We start from the raw sequence: 20,799 nt of genomic DNA on the forward strand, positions 1-20,799 counted from the left end.
GGATATGCATCGTACAAATTGTCACAGAAATGTCACATTAATTTTCAGTAATTCTGATCTTTTTGTCTTTCTGTAAGAAGAGCGGGGTCATGTCAGATTTTTTCCACGCTTCTTGTTTTAATACTTACCCAGGCCTGGAAAGAGAAACCAAACAACTCTCATTCTTTTCCACTGTGATGGGAGACCTGTTCAGCAAATATGCATGTAAATATATAAATAAAGTTAAAATGCCACAGTGTGAGTTAAAGAGAACAAACAGACCGGCTGACATTACTCCCCCAGAGTGGAGCAGCTGAAATGATGCGAATCAATCAATGGTCAAATCAGAGTAGAGGAGCCGCATCATGAGGAAACTAAAAGGTCAAAATCTGAAGCACAGACATGAACAGTACTAAAGCAAGGTTTATTAGAATAAACAAAGAAAACATCACAAAGACAAAATAGCTATAAATCTATCATTTTTCATCATTTTGTTTCTCTTACAGCATCGTTTCCTCCAGACCTTAATAATAAATTGAAAGTGTGAATCAGACTTTAACTGTGATGTGCAGACCAGCTAACCTTCAGCCTACTTGCAACTGTCACAAATATCCCAGAGAACAGTTTTGGTGAGAACTTTTTTTTTTTTCTTTTGTAGCTCCTTTTTAATCACATTTTTGCGCGCGCGCGCGCACACACACACACACACACACTCAGACCAAGGTCTTTACTTTGGTCTTTCTGTTGTCCAAACAGGTTGCTACGCACTTCGTCGAGAGACTCTTGTATAAATAAAGAGTGCTTCACTCGTCGTGTAGCACCCTCAGGGTCTCACCAGCTGACAAGTCGTTGAGGTCTGAAGGACGAACATGCACACGCTGTTTATAATTATTTACACATCTGCAAAGCCCAAACTGCTTCCCTCCTCGGGGGATGTGCCAATCGTTCATCCTCCAGGCCGTCCTCACAATGAGCGGGAGCCTGAATGAAGAGCTGGACTAATGGATCCTCGTCAGCTCCTCTACGATCTTAATCACCTCGTCCACTGTGGCTTCACGCTTCATGCCGCTGCCGTCATCGATCTGAAAGCAAACCACATGAAGCTGTAAGCCTCCACCGCTGAGACCAACCCCTGCGCTGTCACATGCATCAAATGAACGAATGAACAGTTGCATTAACAAGGAGAGGGCCACTCCGCTCACAGTTTTACTCTTTAATTACTTTTCATTTGTTTTTTATGTTTATTTCCATCATTTTAAGGTATAATATTATTAGTGCCCAGAAATCTCGTTTCCTTGTTGTTTTGAGCAAAAGCAGCTTAAATAGAAGATTTCAGTGAAACTTTAAAACCTGCAGTCGACTCATTCAGTCATCATTCCTCGGCTCTTAAAACGGTAAATGAAATGGACCTGTATAGAAATTCTCTAGTCATATATGACCTTATTGTCACAGTCACCCAATCACACACTCACTCATACAGCACTTCTATACACAGTGCTAATCTAACACACACTTTAATACCCTAAAGGACACACTGGGAGGCAACGGGGAGTTAAATGTCTTTCCAAAAGACACTTCAGCAGACATCCTGGGGAAGACTGGTATAGATCAACCACTGTTTATTACCTGAGCTCCAGGTTTCTCAAATCATTCACAATTCCCTTTATAAATCAAATCAATGTTTCAAAGTACAATATTTTGCTGCTTTCTTGTCCTACTGTTGCTGTAAACTTAAATCCCAACTTGTCTGAATAAAACTGCACATTTTATGCATCTAAAAACTTGTGATGACTGCTTACTCAATCCTCCAGCTAGTACCTCCAGCCCTCATTTTCAGACAATTACAGATAAAAGATACAATAAATATTTTAATACATGCATATTTTCAGCTGCTTGGGGCTTCCAAAGGAACAACTGCTGCTGCAGCATGTTTTATTTTAACAGCAATGCTCCAATTTTAGCTCAAGCTTGTCGTAAACAGGAGTCTCCTGGAAAAAAAAAAAGCATTCAGATGCGTTAAACTGTCCTGATCAATTAATCCTGAGAGTCAAGCTGGGATCTGTTTATGAGCTGGAAGAGATTTCTTCTCCTTTTTTTTGTATTTAATTCCATGAAAGAAAAAGGGAAAAGCAGAATAATATTTGTCAAAAGTGATTTTGCTGAATTCTTTTCAATGACAATCTGCTGCCTGACTTCACCAAAGTCAGTTGCAAAGGATGCAAAGAGAAATGATCAATCACAGTCAATCTGCTTTAACACGCAGAAAACCGTTTCATCTTTGCACATTGTCAATAACATTAACTTCATATTTTTAAACCATGAATATTTTCACTATTGTATCAGCTCCGTTTTAGATCAGTTTGGTAAGTGATGTAATCTCAAGAGGCTGGTTTTTATTAACATAGAATGAAACCAGTGCTCCCACACTGTTATTGGATTTAAGTTCTGGGAGCTTTTAAACACATACCTGTACATTTACGTCCCTGCAGTTGTACAATCTGGACAGCAAACATGGCAAAGTTAAGACTGCTGTTTCAAATTATGAATAAAATCATTTAACAGAACCTAAAACGTTCTGGTTACTGGGAGAGTTCAAAGTCCAGTTCAGCTCCCAGCTCATGGTACTACATCAAACTGGGAGGAATGAACCAAATGCTATCTTATCATCAAGACTGCAGCTTTTTAAGATTAAAATAGGACATTTATTTGAATAAATAAGATAAAAATCTAACAACGACCGAGGTATCAAACCGCTGACTGTCCGCTGCAGTGTGTACAGAAGTAGGTAGCTAGGTATGTCACTATATAAGTAAAAGAAAATTAATTCATTAACTGAAAAAAAAAATGCAGACAGACAAAAAAACACAAACAAAAAAAAAAAACTAGGTTGTCTATATGAAACACTGCAGAGAAGCAATCTGGGTGATGGATTAGGTGTAGGGGAGCCATGTACTGTCTGGCTACTAGTCATTTCAAGGCTTTTTTTTTTTTTCCATCCCTGGAACAAAAACAGAAAAATCTATTTAAAACAACTCCAGACATGAAGACGGAACGGAAGAAGACACGAACACGCAAACATTAAACAAGCAAAGACTTCAGCAAATCTCTCCACAATCCTTTCTTGGCCCAAAAGCAAATAAAAGGTCAACTGGACGATGAAAGGAACGAGCCTCTGTGCTTCTGGGAGTCTGTATAATGTGATAAACCGGAGCTGTGCGAACTTGTGGATTAGTGGTTAATCCTGTGTAACGTAGTCACAGCGAACTTTACGGTTAAATGTGGAGGTAGGGTTCATCCTGCTTCCAGCTGGAGGAACTTCATCTCCGCTGCATTTTGAGGAGGAATTAATGCTCAGTGTGCAATAAAAAAGACTTGGTAATGATTGGACTTTAGAAAAAGATAATGATCTCGAGCATGTGTCCTTCCTTCCTGGAATATTTTATTTTTAATTGGATATCTCAGACAGTACATTTTTAATCCCGCTGAAAACATTTCAGTGGAGTCAGAAGTTCATTTCCCTTCAGGATGAATAAAGTTTTTTTTTAAATTTCATTTAAAAAGAAAGAGACAAAAAGATAAAGTGGAATTATTTGCAAAAGGGAAAGATCTAAAAGTTTAAAAACAAAAGATTTGTGAAAAGTGCTCATGTGGGTTTAAATGCACGTGCAGATGTGGATGAACGGGAGCTCATACCTGTAGAGTGCTGACAACTTCTTGCATTTTTGCCCGACCGAGATCGAGAAAGCTTTCGATCAGGTCGCCGTCGATGAATCCCGCGGCCTGCTCCGTCTTCCGCTCCGTGTGGAAGGACCTCCAGGTGACATGCAGTCAAGGAAAATCAATGCAAGGCTGCTGCTTTGCCTGTGGATGGCACCTCAGCTACAACAGCACAGGCTTTACATCAGGCAGACAACAAACACTCAGCATTTCATGGAGAAAGTACAAAAAAATAAAGCTTTTTTTTTCCTCCAACAAGTGGAACAAGTGGTTTCGTCTGCAGCTAGCGATGATTATCATTTAATCATTATTTTATTCACAATGAAAACTTTCCTTAAGCTGAAGACAATCTGAATCGTAAATTAACTGCTGATAAACTTTGTCGATCGACTTATTTCTGAATTGCTTCATCACTTTAGCTCCATAAATACATGCTTAAACATCCTGATGGTTACATACACATTATCAAAGTGTAAAATGTATATGTCGACCACAATCAAAGCCAATTAAAGACACCATTATAGCTTCCCAGGCTGATTTTCAGGGTTTTCTGCCAACAACGCGGTCGCATGCGCTGCCGTCGCAGATGGCGAGCGCGCGTGTGAATTTCCTAAAGGATATAAGCTGTGCTCGATCTTGCCAACGCTCTTGATGACCTTGTTGAGGCGGTTCTGTAGGTCCAGCAGGAGGCTGTACCAGCCCTCAGACAGAGACGTCAACAGACCTACAACAGATAAACAATCCACAGATCATCATGTGGGAAATCTGAACCAGGGAAAAAAAAGATGGTAAATATTGTTCATATTTCATGAACAAGAGAAGAAGCAGTTTTCGGCCTGGATTTATTACAGAACTCATAACAGCTTTCTGATGAATAAATAAAGGCTCATTAGTGTGATTCCAATCCTCCTAAAGGAAGCCTCGTGCTTGTGTGCTGGAATCATGATGGAAGTCAAATAGCAGGATTTCTATACTTAATAATTAAAAACATTTTAAGACTTTGCAGTGAAGGTTTTTTTTGGGTGTGCAAGTGTGTGAATGGGGAAAAAAAACATTCTGTGACATTTGGTGCACAAATCTGATGCTTTAGGGACGTAATCTGTGCTGAAACTGACAGCCCACACAAATACACAGGCTTGTGAAGCCTGGCAATAATTTCTAATGCAGTGCTTGTTTCTCTGCATATGATGCAATGAAAATGTTTTGCTAAAAACTGTCAGAAGCGCTCTGAAAGGACTGCACAGTTATAACTAACAATCGCCATCCACGGATCTCATCTTTCATTCAGTGCATTGCTTTATAAAATACAACACGAGGACTTACAATACAATTATGTATGAATATTAGATTTTAATCAGGTCTTTAAAGCCATTTGATTCTGGATTACTCAGCGTTCTCTGATCATTTTTATCATCTAAGCCACTTATTCATTCATAAACAAAAACAAGTGTTTTTATAAGTCTATAAACAGTAAAATAACATAAAAGGAGAAAACATGGTGATGCTACACTGACACCCAATTTGTCATATTTGAAAAAGAGGCGTCCTGTTTGGTCCGTTTCTTCTAAGATGTACACACATTCGTCAAAAGGTTGTGAAATATCAAATTTAACATAATTTGTTCTGACATAGAGTAGAGAAGTTAAAAAGCTATTTTCCATGCTCTGCATTGACACAAAGAGGTTCAATTCGCTGTTAAGCCATTCTTGCTTGTACGGCTGTGGTGCGAGATGACCTGGAAATTTACACAAAAAGAAGAAAATAAACTTGTGAAAAAATGCAACGCTGCTCTTGAAATACAACTGCAAGCCAGTCCCATCATAGAGAACATGGAGGAAAAATAAACCTCAACGCCGCCTACAAAAGCTCTGATTATTGCATAAGATGGAAAAGATGAAGTAACCGCAGCAGGTTGCATCAAGCTGAGTTGCTTATTTCTATTAAAACACACTTGATGCAGTTATAATCACATCGCTGTTTAATCTTTTCATCACACGCAGGTGAGGAAATCACCCCAACAGCTGTTAACCCTGATGCATCCCAGCAGCTGACGGAAACACACAATCTATTGTGTGAAAGTTTAGTTACAGGTGGATTAAAACTTCACTATGTCTGACTTTATGTATCGTACATTGCCTTGTTTGTCAAGCAAAAATTTAGAAAGTGCAGAGAATCAGCCAAGGATAAAGGCTCAAAAGTGGGATAAAATCAATATTTATTTAAAACTAAATAAAATCAAGAAGTTTGCAGAACATAAAATAAGTCAGTGTTTACACGCAACATCCAGCTTCTTGAACAGACAATTTTACTCAGAAATCTGCAGCTTCCCATTTTAATTCTAAGGATTGTAATCATTATCAGTGTTTTCAACAAAAAAAAAGAACCAATGATAAGTGAGAAATCAGCCTGCTTGTTTACTACTTAGGTAAAATAATCTTGCAGCTTCTTCCCAGCAACATCTCATCTCTCGCACCATCTTGCAGAGCGATAACACCAGCAGTGTTGTGTCTGTAGCATCACTTTGGTTATTAACAACCGTGGAAAGTTTTAGCTGGAAAGTACGATCGATTGTGACTTTCATTAGAATTAACAATAAAAAAAAAAAACTAAAAAAAAAAACTTGCTGGATAGAATTTTTTAAGACTCAGACGGCTGAAATAATGTATTGTGTGTTGCAGCTCAAGGAGTGAAAGAGGTAAATTACATCTGAATCCAAATGATGTGCGCTTTCCTCTTTTTCATCTCAGCCATCATTACTGTCAGGCTGAAAGTTACTCGTTTCAATCTGAGTAATGAGGGGTGAAACAGTGATTGCTTTCACTCATGTCATTTTCTGAAATGTAAACATTAGTTTTGAGGGGCTTGTTTTGAAAGATGGCTGTGCATTCTGTAATTGTTCTCAGGTTCTGCTGCACTCAGCTGGTTGTTTGAAATGTAATCGATTCCAGTCTTTTTACCAATTCCTTAGCAACGGTTTTGATTTTACTATTAAATTTAAGAAAAACTGTTTACTATAAGCGACTTCTGTTGTGAAAAACAAAGTAAAACTGCTTGATTGGAGTTCATTGTGAACAGCAGGCAGAGTCAGAAAAGACATGAAGATGTGGACTTTGCAGCTCTGCTCATCGGCAATCAATCGAGACAGAAACAAAGTTGCAACATGGATATCCCCCCCAAAAAAAAAAATCCATAAATGTGGGCAACAAAAACAAATAAAAATGTAAAGGTATCTACTTTTTGCCAAGAATAAAAGCAGCTCGTGTTACTCAGCAGAACAAGCCTGGGTTTTACTAAATGTGACGCCTGGAATCTCACAAAATCCCTTAAAGCCTTTTGCCCAGCACCTGGTTCTGCACAGCTCCATTCTTTTCCCAGGTCCAGATGTGGTTTTGCCCTCCTAGTTGTATCAGACAGTTTTTGTTTTCTACCATTTAGACGTTTCATGGAAGGACAGCAGATTAAGCAGATCGGTCATCATATGCATGAGTATCAGCCAGATCTCTGCAGCAGTCCTCCACTCTTACAGCGAAGTCCTTTGCAAGATGGATGACTAATGTGTTAGCAGTTTTGTAAACTAATAGCACAGATTCACACATAGTTCTTTTTCTTTCATTCAGCCACACACACCAAAATGTTGGTCTCTTCTGTGCCAAAGTGTAAAAATGTTATATATCAATATAAAATATTTCTTGAAAGGCAGGTAGTTGGTAAAATCATAATTCCAAGGTGATTTGGATTCACTAAAACACTCTGACATCTACTCAGCCTTGAGGTCTGTGTGATGTAACCTTTTTTCATTTGCACCAGTCTGCACGGGTCCACTGGGTCCATCTGACCGAGTGCAGCCCAAATATTTTGCTTACTTTAAAGCCAAGCAGACAGAGTACAGACTATACAGTGGCTTCCAAACTATTCACACCCCCCGGTATGTTTTCTATTTTGTCAGCTCACAACTGGGAAATAAAATGGAAAGCCTTTATTTAATTCACAAAACATGGGTTCAACCTTGAAGATGCAGAAATCAAATCTTAGAAGCGAGATCTCATTTATGGTCTTCAGCGCGGATGGGGTGTACACACACACGCACGCACGCACACACACACACACACACACACGCACGCACGCACGCGCACACACACACACACACACACACACACGCTACTTGTATTTATTTATTTTTCTTCAGAAAGGAAGACTTTTTCTCAATTTTATTTAGCCAATTTGGACTAGTTTTGGTAAAAAAAAAAAAAAAAAAATTGGAAATTAAGAAATAAAATAAAAGCCAAGGTGGATGAATAATTTATAATGTATATGTCTGATAGTAAATAAAAGAAGTACTGCTGGTGCATCTGCACACTTTGCGTCTGTAGGTATGTGCAGACAAGGGAAGCATGAAATCTCCATATGTGGCTCAAATAACAGTACTGCCTTGATTTGATTGCTCAAAGTTAGTTCACTCCTGACAGAGACACACTGATGCTCCATTTAATCAAATGCCAGGTATTTTCTGTAAGTGCGTGGCCTTTTCAAAATGATTTCCCCCTAAGAGCACCCAAGTGTCACAAACCGTGCAGTTTCACAATATAAAAATCAGCTAATCAAGTGAAAGATGACACCGATTACTCACAGCAGACCAAAACACAATGCATCAAATAAGACTCCAACAATCTTACCTGCCATTTGTTGGTGTCATGGATCATGACAAATTTGATGCTTTTGAGTTTCCTGGATTATACATGTTAGATTATTCCTTGAATCTGTGCTTCTGCCAGTCAACCATCAGAGAAACTGAGTGAAAATGTGAAAAGTCACGTACAAATATTAACTTAATTATGGCATGTTTCTGCGGTGGCATTGGATTTTTTTTTTTTGCCATCATCTTGCAGTGATAATTGCAGAAATGGCCCACTGCAAAAAGTCTCAATGTGGTTGAAGTCTGGACTCTGTAGTGGCCAATCAGAGTGTGAAAATGATGTCTCATGTTCTCTGAACCACTCTCTCACAGTCTGAGCCTGATGGGTCCTGACATTGTCATCTAGAAATATGGCCGTGCAATCAAGGGAGAAAAAAATCCATTGATTAAAGAACCTGCCCGTTCAGTATGCTCCGCCATCAGCTGACCTCATTCATTGGAGACATGATGTTGCTGGACCCAGACCTGAGCAGCTGTAGCAACGCCAGATCACAGCATTAGGTTTGTACAGCAGGCACTCGGCATGATGGGAGCGTCACTTCATTCATAGCTCTCCTTATCCTTAAAACACCCATCACTCTGGAACGAAGGACATCTGGACTCATCGGACCACATGACCTTTTTCCACTGCACCAGAGTGCAATCTTTATGCTTCCTCGCAAACTGGGAGCTTTTTTCCTGACAAGCCTCACTAACAAATGTTTTCTTATGGGTAAACAGCTGTTTAGTGCCAAACCCTTAAGTTTCTTTCACATGTGTGTGTGGAAATGCTTCTGCCTGCAATATTTAACAAGATTATTTAACCAAACATTAAACCAACTCCCCATCTGACCATATTTCTTCCTGGAAGGTGACGGTTCCCCACTGTTCTTCTGGTTATTAATATTTCTGTTAGACAGTTCTAGTAGGTTTAGCATCTCCTTAGATCAGGGGTGCCCAAAGTCGGTCCTCAGGGGGCCGCTGTCATGCTGGTTTTCGGTGTATCCCTGTTCCAACACACCTGGAACCAACAACCAATGAAGTTCTGCACAATGAGTGATTAGTTGGAGTCAGGTGTGTTGGAACAGGGATACATGGAAAACCTGCAGGATTGTGGCCTTTGAAGACTGGGGCTGGGGACCCCTGGCTTAGAGATGTCTTTTGCTTAATGCATGCCACTAATGTGACCCTTCTGAAACAGAATATTTCCATGACAACATGATGTGTCTCCAGACATGGTCGTTCAGGAAATCAGAAGCTGCTCTCTGAATCAGTTAAGGTTGAATAACTTGTTGCCAGCTGAAACATCATCATCCTCACAGTAATTATCCAACAGGATCCTCACTCATGTGCTTACTTAGATTCTGGTGGTCACTTCATTTATTTATTTTTGGGTAAGCAGATTAAAAATATAGATTTTTTTTTTTTTGTCTTTAACAAGAACGTTGTGGCATTTCTACCTCTTTTCATGCTGATCGTAATTCACAGCTCAAATGTGAGGATTATATGACTCCAACAGTAACTAACGATAAAAAAAAAAAGCTAACAAATATTTCTAAAATGTAGAAATGTTTTACTTGATCTACTAGTTGCATGGAGAATTTTAGCATTTAGTTGTGTGTAAAACAGCCTGTGCACTTTACCTATCATGCCGTTCACGGTGCCAAACAGCACGGAGCCCTGGGTGGGCGTGGAGCTTTCTCCCAGGTTCTGCAGCACCAGAGAGCCGTGGCAGAAGACGTTTACGAACTCGCCGAGGTGAAAGACCCCCACCTCCTGCAGGTGCTGGCGCTCCTCGTCGGTGGTGGCCGCGCTGACCACAGCGACGACGGAGAAAGGAAACAGTAATAAGAAAATAAATGACCGCGAAAAAACAGGAAATTGTTGATTAATCAAAAGACAAACAAGAAGGGCAGAGGCATGAGAAGCAATGCATAAGGTCAGAGAATGATAGAGAGACAATAGATAAAAGGTTGAGCAACAGTGGAGAGAGCAAGAGGATAAAGGATGTGATACAAAAGTAAAGGTCAGGAGTACTGAAAGGTCCAGCCTGATGTATTAGTAGGATAATAAGTAGCGGCACACAATTTTAGACCACATTTTTCTTCTTTTCTCTTAAAGTCAACACTTGTCTAATAGTGAAATTACCACAAAGAAGAATGATGCAGAGTGGCTAAAAGCTCGCTCAGGAGAGATAAATGATCATTTCCCGAACAAAATGCAAGAACAACGCTGCTGCGCCCCCGCAGTATCAACGATCCCGCTCTAAAAGCTATCATGGGACTCTGCGCAGGAGGGGCGGCATGCTAATAAAATGTTGGTTTGAGTGGATAAATGGAGGGGGATTTAGAAACTTTTCGTCAGTTTCATGCTGGGGGGAGCGGCTCAGGTGAATGTAACAGGATGAAGAAAGAGATGTTATGTGGGATGTTAGGTTTTCTCACCTGTCCTTCTGACAGACAAACAGGTTGAAGGCGTTCTCAGCCCCCAGGAAGTTGTCGTCGTCTAGAATTTCCACGGCGCTCATCCAATTCGGATTGAAGTCACGAGCAATCTGAGGAAAAACAGTAAAACGTGTTGGGGGAGACTAAACAACACAAAGGCGTTGGCTAAAACCAGGAAGGCAAGACTTCGGGTATGTAGAACGTTGGCTATCGGGTCCGTACAAAACCTGAAAAGTTGATAAATAAGATATTTCGGCACAAGACGGGCTTCATAAATGCCCTTAAAGACCTGTAGTGGACACAGTGTATTGTTATGATATAAAGACTTAGTAAGGTGTTAAACTCTGTCCAGTCTGTTTTGTTTTTACAAAAAAAGTCACATTAAAATATGAAATCATAAGTTGAAGACTGCAACATTTATGAAACTTGAGTTATTTCCCTGCAATCTAGCTCACATCCCACCTCCTCGAAGTTTCCCTCCATGGGTTTGTACGCTAGCAGCAGGATGGACCTCATCAGGTCTCCCACCAGGATGAAATCTCCTTTGGTCTTCAGGTAAAGGGCCATGATGTTGTTATAGTGATTACACTCGGTCCTCAGCTCCTTTTCAGCGGTCCACTCGTACAGACGCACCTGAAATAAACACACATGGTGTGTGGTAGCTTGTTGCCATAGCAGCAGCCAAAAAAAAAAAGCATGAGGATCAGAAAGTAGCTGCAGCTGTATTTGATAAACTGGGCTGACATTTTAGTTTCACGCTGCCATCGCTCCGGATATGATGTGCCTCGGTGAGTGAGAGGTTGAGGTGCTGATTAACAGTCTGAGTTACCAGCTGCCTCATTAATGAACAGTTAATAGCTGATTAGCCAACATTTCACACTGCGCGCACCGTCTAACGATTCTTAAAAATGATGCGGAGGTAAAGTGGTGACGAGCTCAGCAGTTGATGTAAAGATGATGTCAGAGTTATGAGACATGCTGACATGTTTGGACTGATGAAAACAAACGAATGATAGAAATACAGATTTGATTCAAGGAAATTCAGAAATGATTAAAGTCAACATCCTTATATTTGACTAATATGCTTTTCTTACAATCCAACATTTCATTTAAACAATGCCAATTTTATTAAATACATTTAATTCAGTTTTTTTTTTTCTTTTTTCAAACTCAATCCTGTTATAAGAAGCGATTAGAGAATCATCTGAAAATGTGAATTTGTTTAGTTGTAAAACCATGGCAACAAACTCATGTTTTAGTTTGTATAAATCCTATTCAATGAACTCCATCTTATTTACAGCATCAATTATACAACTAGATTCCCAGATCTCTATCTTTTTAAGTTAAGAACCTTTAAAGAAAAAAAAGAAGAAATCAGGCGTCTTCTTTTTGAGGTGGAAAAGCAACACATTCTGCATTGGAATAGGAGAAGATTTAGGGTGCCATGTTGGTTGTTTTATGAGGAAAGATCAGCTACATCCTTACATCTTTACAATAAATATGAATCTACCAGCAGATAGTGTTGCTTTCCTCTAAAGTCTGAAAGAAGGAGACATCAGCAAGCCTGAGTTTATGTGCAGTAAACAAATCTGCAGCAGGCAGTGCGCTAGTAGAGCAGCTACACCGAGCTTACAGCTCCTAAAACAGTCGTACACAGAACTGCTTTTACTTTAGCTTCATGTTAGTAAAAGGATTTAAACTAAAACGGCTCTAAAATGATATTTTGGGTGCTTATAGGTTCTTTTTCCTCCTAATTATGCTGGAATTTGGTTTACCTCACCTCATCATTAACTAGTAGATATTTGTATTTAAAGAGTGTATCTGTCCACTTGTTACAGATCAGTGTGGTAAACTCTGCTTGTGTTTTAAATGTTTGTGTTTAAATTCTGCTAATATGACCAAAATAAAAGTTTACAGTGAAGTGAATACAATGCTAGTCAAGCAAGACAAAGTCAACTCATCATTAGAAAAACAAAAAAAAAAATCTTGATTCTGACGAGCACTTTCTGTTTGGTGTACAAAACAAGCACACAGACTTCCTGCAGCATGAGGACATAAATCTGGCTTCCTGTGAGTGTGGGGACACCAGTTTTTTTTTGTTTTTTTTTTTTTAGAATGAGGTGATTTTGTTTTTAGGGTCACGGCATGGCTTTGTGATCAGAGTTAGAGAGCTGTTATGATCGGTGTAGAATAAGAGAGAGGCATTCAGTCATGATGATGATGGTGGACAGCGTACGGGGAATGCGCTGTGTAAATGGAGTTTCCCCATGCGCATATAAATTAACGTGCGGGTGTGTTTTTCTCTCCTCTAACCAAGATTTCCAGACTTATAAATCGAATTCCTTGCTTTCAAACACAAAGCAACTGTACAGTCTTTTTCTTTTTGCGTACAAACAGGAGATTTTCTGGAGAGTAAGCGTTCATTTCACTTCAGATTTGGATGCAGTTCACACACGCGTGGTTCCCAGTGAAAGATGTTCTGCTGGACGTGCACTTGTACTGATAGGAAGTTCAAAATGCGCTGTGAAAATCTCAGTTCTGTTTGCAGCGTGTTGTGAATGGCAGACAAAGCTCTGTGAGGACTGTGTTTGTACTGGAATCAATGCCACAATACCAGTGAATGAAGTGAAAGCAACAAACACGGCAAGAGAAAAGACTGCGAATAAACAGCTCCGTCTGTCAAGCATTTCTTCCATAAATTAGTGCTGTCACAATCTTTTCACAAAGTAAAATATAAGCTAGCAACTTAAAGACTTCAGCGAGGAAAATATAGAGCAGAGTGCATCCAGGAGACGTTTTCAAATAATCCATCATTTCAATATCTTGAATTTTGCTGAACTAAATCTGATAAAATGTCAGAAATGAATTTGGCTTTTAGGATTAATAAGCAGTTGATGGTGAAGTACATAATTGTTAACTTGTGGTAATTAAAAAGTGACTTTAGAGAGAAAACCTGCTGTTTTCATTAGGAAGCAAGTCCCCGCCTGATAAGCTCCAGAAATCTGAGACCCATGACTATTCGATACATGATATCTCCAGATAAGGCTGCCTTTCAAGCTTTTAATCCCTTTAATCTATCTATAGCTCAGCGTGGTTGAGTGTGGTATAACAGGGCAGCAGGGGAAAGGCTGCTTCTTTCACAATGTATGTTAGCTGATTTCACACTGATCCACATTGGATAAACTTGCTTAGATATGGTACTAAAGCACAGGCAGAAAAAGGTGCCACTTCTCTTCCTGGACAGATCACACCTTTCCTAAATAACTAAAGAAGAAAGAAAGTCGTGTAGAGGTTGGCTTGTGTGTGAAAAGCAGAAGTGAGATGCAGTGGGAATAAAAAAAATTCTACTAGACTACACTTTTTATCTGATCTAGTTGATACAAGACAGAAAAGAGAAGAAAATAATAAAGTGTTCTGATACTGACCTTTAATTTAACAGTTTAGAAATATGCTGTTTATGTTCTCGATACCGAGCTTCACCATGTTTGTTTCTACAAACATGGTGAAGCTCGTTTTGTAAAAATACAGGATTGATCATTGAATTAATAACAAGTCTAAAGTGTTTAAATGAGAGCTTAACAATAAAACATAATCATATAAATCAGTGCATTTTAGACGATACCTTCAGGCTGCAGCTTTTAAACATTTTTTCTTTTTAGGTCACGTCGAAAACATCCACCATTACTTACTGTGCTGTTTATGCTGGCCAGCAGTTTCCCGTTGAACTCCACCAAAGAACAGACGCCGCCTTTCACCTCTTTCTCTGCCACGGTTTGCAGCTTACCTGCAGGATGTAAACATCAGTCAAACTTCTGTTAAAATTATGCTAAATGTGTATTGTTTCGGTACATCAGCAACGTCTGTGAGAGATCGGTGTTAAATTCAAAGCGAGGTGGTGCTGCATTCACAATAAAGGTGAGGGCAAACTAAAGAGCTGGGGCAGGATAAATTAAATGCAAGCAATGCATCTTAAGAGGGACGGAGTGCGAAAGGAAATGAGGAGAATCGTAATGGGGTGTATGTCTGATAAGAAGCGATAAGAAAATGATTAAGTGAGAGGAGAAACAAGAGCGAGGCAGGACAAAGTGTCCGCAAGTAGGACACAGGATGGAGTGGGGGAGGAGAAAGTGAAGGTGGGTGAAGGATAAAGAGAGCAACGCAAAGGTGAGCTGGGTGAGAAGACAACTGTGATAACAATAAGCAACAGGACAAGAAAGCAGAGTGAAGTTTTGGAGACTCACCGTCGGTGTAATGGAAGACAACGATGCGTCCCTGCTTGGGCTCCGACTCCTCCGGGTAAACCATGGCGGTTCCGACGACGAAATACACAGACGGGTCTTTCCCCAGGCGGCATGACACCAAGCTGAGGGCATACTCGCTGGGGAGGAACTGATGAGCATGGAGAACTAAAAGAAACACCAAATGTAGCGTCAGACCTGCGTTAATGGGATTTTACTATGATCCACTTTTACAACCGCTTTTAATTAATACAATTATATTTCCAGGGACGGCACTTTATCCCGTTAATTACAATAAATTAATTAATTACTAAAAAATTAGCATATTAAAAAAAATCAATGAATTTAATCACAAATCATTTGTCAGTGCTCAATTTTCTGGTACACTGATCACACTGATGAACGCTGCAGCAGATCTCTGGTGATAATTTAGCAGCTTTGGTGTCATATTTAGTGATTTTTCAGACCTATCTATAGATTCTATTGAAAGAAAAAGTGACTCAACAAGCGTAGCGACTTCTTCTGGAGCACTGGAGACGTTCGGCGAGTCACGTGAAAGCATGTAAAGTCTCCTCTCTTGTGAGCGGCAGCAGCTGCTGCTTTTTTGGGGCAAATATTGTGATGCGATTAAAGCGTGATGAATCGAGATTAATTCGTGACATAGCCTGTAATTAATTACATGTATTTTTCAAGTTCCATCCTAATTGTTTACAAAAAATATCAAATCTATGAAGGCAAACATGAAGTAAGAGAATCAAAACACATAAACATGTAAGGAAAAAGTCGTTTAAAAGTTTATTGCACAGAGGAAAAGAGGAAAAACGACTTCCTCATCACTAATCCAAACGGATAATATACAACCTGAGAAAATCGCTGTGCTACACTAGAACCAGCAGCAACTCGACCAAAACAAACTGAGTCTTTAAAGTCAGCGACATAATGTGGAGTTTCTTAAAATACACGTGGATCTTTCCATCTCAGGGAAAACAAACCAATTTGGACCCTGACCTACATCCTTCTCTTTGCGGGTGTTTTCAAACCGAATGATATTTGCTCAGCGGAGGAAAACCTCAAACTACGCTCACTCCTGCACGTGTGTGACCACGCATCCTATTTCTCAATGAGAGATGAGAACTGAATTCTGGAAAAGAAAGATTTTATAAAAAAGATATAAAAAGGAAATCTGGGGCCAACAGAGGCTTAAAGACAAGATGAAGTTATTTGCGAGTGTATTAAGGCACACGGTGAACTTCGACAGCATGTCTTTGTTTTCCCATCCTGGAAAACCTGCTGCAGCACAAATCTCTGTTTTCATTTAATATTTCTATATCTGTTTACATTGTTTTAGTCAATGAGATAGCTGGAAGACTCACCAATAAAACCAGTTTAAAAAAGACAAGTTTGACAACTGGAATCGTTCCCTGTGCAAAGGCACTGTGAGCATTGACAATATTTACTAATCTATCTGCTTAATTTCTTGATTTATTCCTCCTGTACATAAATAATGCATTTTTCCCAGCACAATTTTTCTTGTTAACTTGGGCGGTTCATATCCTGGAGTAACTTCAGCGCAAAAGTTACAATGTGGATCCAGTGCACTGGAAAGTTCCTCACATCTAAATGAGACGTTATCTGGTGGCTCATTAATTAAGTGCAGTCGGCTGTGGACGCTGTGCTGCACTAGTCTTTTATTTACATATTATTAACATACAACATGGCCCAATGCGTGTGGGTGTGGTGATAGCTTGGTTTTTCAAAAGAAAGGCTTGGTGCAATAATCTGCATTGCAAAACAGAACAGAGCAACAGCCTGCTAAATCCACAAGGTTTCATCATGGAGATGGTTTGCATGATGCTGAACATGTTCAATCACTCATTATTAAGCTGAGTGTGCTTTAGATTCCAGGAAAGATGTTAAAAAAAACAAAAAAAAATAATGAAAAGAGGATATGAGATAAAACTACAGACGGCAGCAGCACTAAGGCAGACCAAAGCAAAGCTGGTGGATTCAAATCAGAGCACATTTACTTTTCAGATCAGATTTCCTCTCAAGTTGACTACTTTAGTATCAGGAGCTTCATGTGAAACCTGCAGCTCTTTTGAGCTGAATACGATCAGCTGTCTCACCTTCAAAGGTGTGTTGATCCACGACCAGCAGGCTGTGAACCTCCACCTCTTCACCAAAGGAGGTCTCGTGTGGAGAGGTGCTGCTGGGGAAGAGCTTGCTGGAGCTCACGCTGCTGGAGAGCGCCTGAAGATTCACGCAGTGGGACGGGGGAGAGAAGAGGACAAAGACAGATGTAGTGCGACGTAAGACACCATTTAAATGTCTATTACAGTGTGAACAGCCCCAGAACCATCTGGAGTAGCAGATGTGCGGCATTTAAAATCAGTTAAACGTCACTCTGGTCATCACATGTGAAAACACGTGAAGGAAACACACAAACAAAAAGTACACTCGTTCTCCTTGGAGAGGCTACAGAGCAAGCCCGAAGAGGCAGCGCCATTTTCTGATTAACTCTCAAGGTGACCTACTTACTTTTAACTGCCGTTTTTGTAAATCCATGCTGTGTTAGCCTTTTTTAGACTTAACTATCATTAAAAAAAAAAAAAAAGATGCATGAACTCTCATGAACATCTATATTTACAGTGATGAAGATTTATTTTCATCCGTTGCAGCTTCAGTACTCTTACTACTGTTGCCTATTGAAAGTGTACAGTAGTAAATCATATCTAATGCCATTAAGTGAACACAATGATAATATGCAAAACTTCTGTAGTACAGGCTTGATTTTCTTTGTAATTAGATGGAAAAAATATGTGCATATATTGATGTGGGAATCTATTCTTCCAAATAAAGTTAAAGGTGGAAAATGCATATCAGATACCAGCCCAAAACAAAAAGAATGATTATACTTCAAAATATGAATGTGTTGCTACATTTATTTGTGTACTCTGTTCATACCTGAGAGGCCTGTTTTAGGTTGGATGCATGACTCAACATTATTCGGTTCTCCTAGATTTTTTAATGGGATCTTTCTTGTCTGTCAGCACTATTTTAAAGACATGTAGAGAGTAGTGGGGGATGTTGGACCTGGAAGGTCTGCACACGCATGGTATATCTGTCTACCCGTCTATTACCAGTTATGAATAGGATGCTGTAATAAGACGAAATGCACAGCTGCAGTTCTCCGACTTGGCTGTACATGTCAGCGACATCTGTACTGTAAACTAATTAGATGAAATGCATGTCACTTTAAAATTCATTTAACATTTCTCATCTAAACAGTGAATTTTATTCTAATTTAGCAAGAAACAATTAAAATTCAAATAAATTTGATTTGAATGCTCATAAAATGTCATTTTAAAAAGGCACTCACTGGCTGTGTTAGCCAAATATTTTTGTGGTGCAGTGGGTGGGCCAGTTATTATGCTGAAAATAATGTTTTTAGCTTTAAATGGAGATGAAAAAATTCCCAGACATCAAGTGATAAACCTGAGAACATACTGTGATAAGATTTAAATCTTAGTTAAAGGATTTTTAGCTTCAGCCTGCCTGCTAAGTCACTGGCAGGACAAAACATTCATCTTCCTGACAAGCTCCCAGTCTAATGGTATAAATAATGTCCTTAGTCAGCCAGTTTGGCTAGATAAGAGTGCAAACCAAACAAGTCCTGGGGTGTTTATTATCCAAGCCCAGGAATGAGATACGGTACCTGGGTGCTTGCACTAGGCCGCACAGCAGCTGTGGTGCCGCTTGCGTCTTGAATCTCCACTCTGCTGGACAAAACCCCGAAACACTGGGAGACCTCCTGGTAGCAGATCCGCCTGAGATGGTACCAGGCAGAGAGGGGTGGGAGACAAAAAGGGAAAAAAAACAAAAAAAAGAGTGGATAAATGCCATCATAACAAACAGAAAAGCAGTTTAAAGGAACAAAACAAGATGAGTCTTGTAGTTGTCAGGTCAAACAGGAAAGGGGGTTAAATATCTTTCAGTACTTGTCCAACAAAAACTGACGGGAAGAATAAGGCGAAATCACCGTCTAATATGAAGAACATACAGAATATTTGCAGTGAACAGGTGTAAACGACTCATTTTGTGATGAGTATTTAAAAAAACATTTTTTTAAAAATTGGGACTGACCTGGGAGACTCGTAGAGGGGAACCGTGCGAATGTGGAGCTTCTGGATCTCATCGATGGTGCCGATGGTCAGCGTGCTGTTGTTGGCCAGAGCCAGGCTAAAGGAGAAGGGAAAAAAAACATAACAGGCAAAGTGCAGCATTAAAAATGAGGGGAGAGGAAAGAGGAAATGCCCTCCATCTCCTGCAGACCAGAATAGTAGGACTGAGTAAACATCTGTAGTCAGCAGAGGGAAGATCTGAGACAGCTGTGTCAGCCCAAAGATAGGCGGGGGGGGGGGGGGGGGGGGGGGGGGGGGGGGGGGGACCTTTGAAGCACTGAAATAGTATGCCTGAAAACACGGAGCATGTTGGAGACTGGGAAGCTGTTCTGCTGCTGACCTGTCGGGGTAACCCTCAGAGTTGAGCGGGCACATGTAATTGACCTCCTTCAGGTTGACATTGGAGAAGACCAGCTTGTGGTTGGAGGAGTAGATGACGGTGGGTCGGTCGGAGCAGGCGAACACGTTGGAAGTGGAGAGTGATCTGAAGGTCCTCAGCACCGTGGGCTGGGTGCCAAGGGTGACCTTCTTGCGCTCGCTCAGGGCACCTGGAAAAAGCAGTAAGGTGAAAGCACAAGTTTAACTGCTTCGAAAGGGGCATGTACCAATTACTGGTGGAGCCAAAAGAGCAATTTGCAATGCACCTTTAGCTAATAATGTTTGTCCTTGTGAGCCTGCTAAGCCCTTGAGCCAGTCCGTTGCTTTGTTTGTGTTTTGCTTTTTCATTTAACTTACATGCAGCCAGCAGTAATAAAAAAAGAAAGGGTTGCATACTCGGCAGGGACCTCGTCTTTAGATGTCCTTTTGTTCTGTCCCCTCCGACTTACATTTACACTCTACAACCGCGATCCTCTGATCTGAACAAGCCAGAGCAAAATTAATGAGTACATTTATATGCACACTCATATTGCGGTTGTGAGTCCAGCCCTGTGTTTTTTTATTCAATTCTGTGCAAGTTGTACACAGGGAAGAGTGATCTGATGATATTTAAATCCCAGTGCACATTCTTCTAATATCGTCCCAGTCCCTGCTCAGGGTCTGCTGTTTATGCCGTTTTTCCTCTTTACCTGTCTGCACATTGGAGTAGCAAACAATGGTCCACTATGGGAAAATATATTTGCATCTATTTAAATAATTGATTACTGACAAACATCCTCAAATGCAGTTTCTAAAATGTGTCAATTTGCTGCTAATCGTACATAATATGAATGTAAATGAATTATATTTAGTTTCAATGGCTGTACGGTATGTTTGTCTGGCAAAACAGACAAGTGGATGGTTGCTGGTCATTAATCAGTAATGATGACAATAATTGCAAGCTGCATCCCTAATGGACTCTATTTTCACACTTGACTGCATTTCACTTTGAAATCTCATCACTTGTTAATGTTCTGATGGGTAAAGGAAGAGAGTTTAACTCTAAACCCATTTACAATTACAGGAACGACAATTATTAGTGGTTGCTGGACCATACTGCTGAAGAAATTAACATTTAAAAACAATACAAATATATGCATTTGTTCCAAATGTTAAAAAGTCAGCTTTAGTCGAAGCTGGCAACCAATCAG

At 40.0% G+C, this 20,799-nt stretch overlaps 1 protein-coding gene across 1 annotated transcript in view; it reads right to left on the reverse strand.

Moving 5' to 3' along the window:
• Window positions 1-384: 384 nt before the first annotated feature.
• ddb1 (damage-specific DNA binding protein 1) overlaps window positions 385-20,799 on the reverse strand; it is a 49,045-nt gene continuing 28,630 nt past the window's right edge. The window contains exons 16-27 of the mRNA XM_079242634.1: window positions 19,572-19,779; window positions 19,194-19,289; window positions 18,766-18,877; window positions 17,177-17,300; window positions 15,054-15,218; window positions 14,502-14,596; window positions 11,275-11,445; window positions 10,813-10,922; window positions 10,012-10,181; window positions 4,318-4,420; window positions 3,673-3,796; window positions 385-1,061 (exon numbers count right to left, since the gene is read on the reverse strand). Coding sequence (XP_079098760.1) covers window positions 978-1,061; window positions 3,673-3,796; window positions 4,318-4,420; window positions 10,012-10,181; window positions 10,813-10,922; window positions 11,275-11,445; window positions 14,502-14,596; window positions 15,054-15,218; window positions 17,177-17,300; window positions 18,766-18,877; window positions 19,194-19,289; window positions 19,572-19,779 — 1,562 coding nt within the window. The 3' untranslated portion in view covers window positions 385-977. The remainder of the gene's footprint in view (window positions 1,062-3,672; window positions 3,797-4,317; window positions 4,421-10,011; window positions 10,182-10,812; window positions 10,923-11,274; window positions 11,446-14,501; window positions 14,597-15,053; window positions 15,219-17,176; window positions 17,301-18,765; window positions 18,878-19,193; window positions 19,290-19,571; window positions 19,780-20,799) is intronic.

Source organism: Telmatherina bonti, assembly GCF_933228915.1.
Source record: "Telmatherina bonti genome assembly, chromosome: 1".
Lineage (NCBI taxonomy): Eukaryota > Metazoa > Chordata > Actinopteri > Atheriniformes > Telmatherinidae > Telmatherina > Telmatherina bonti.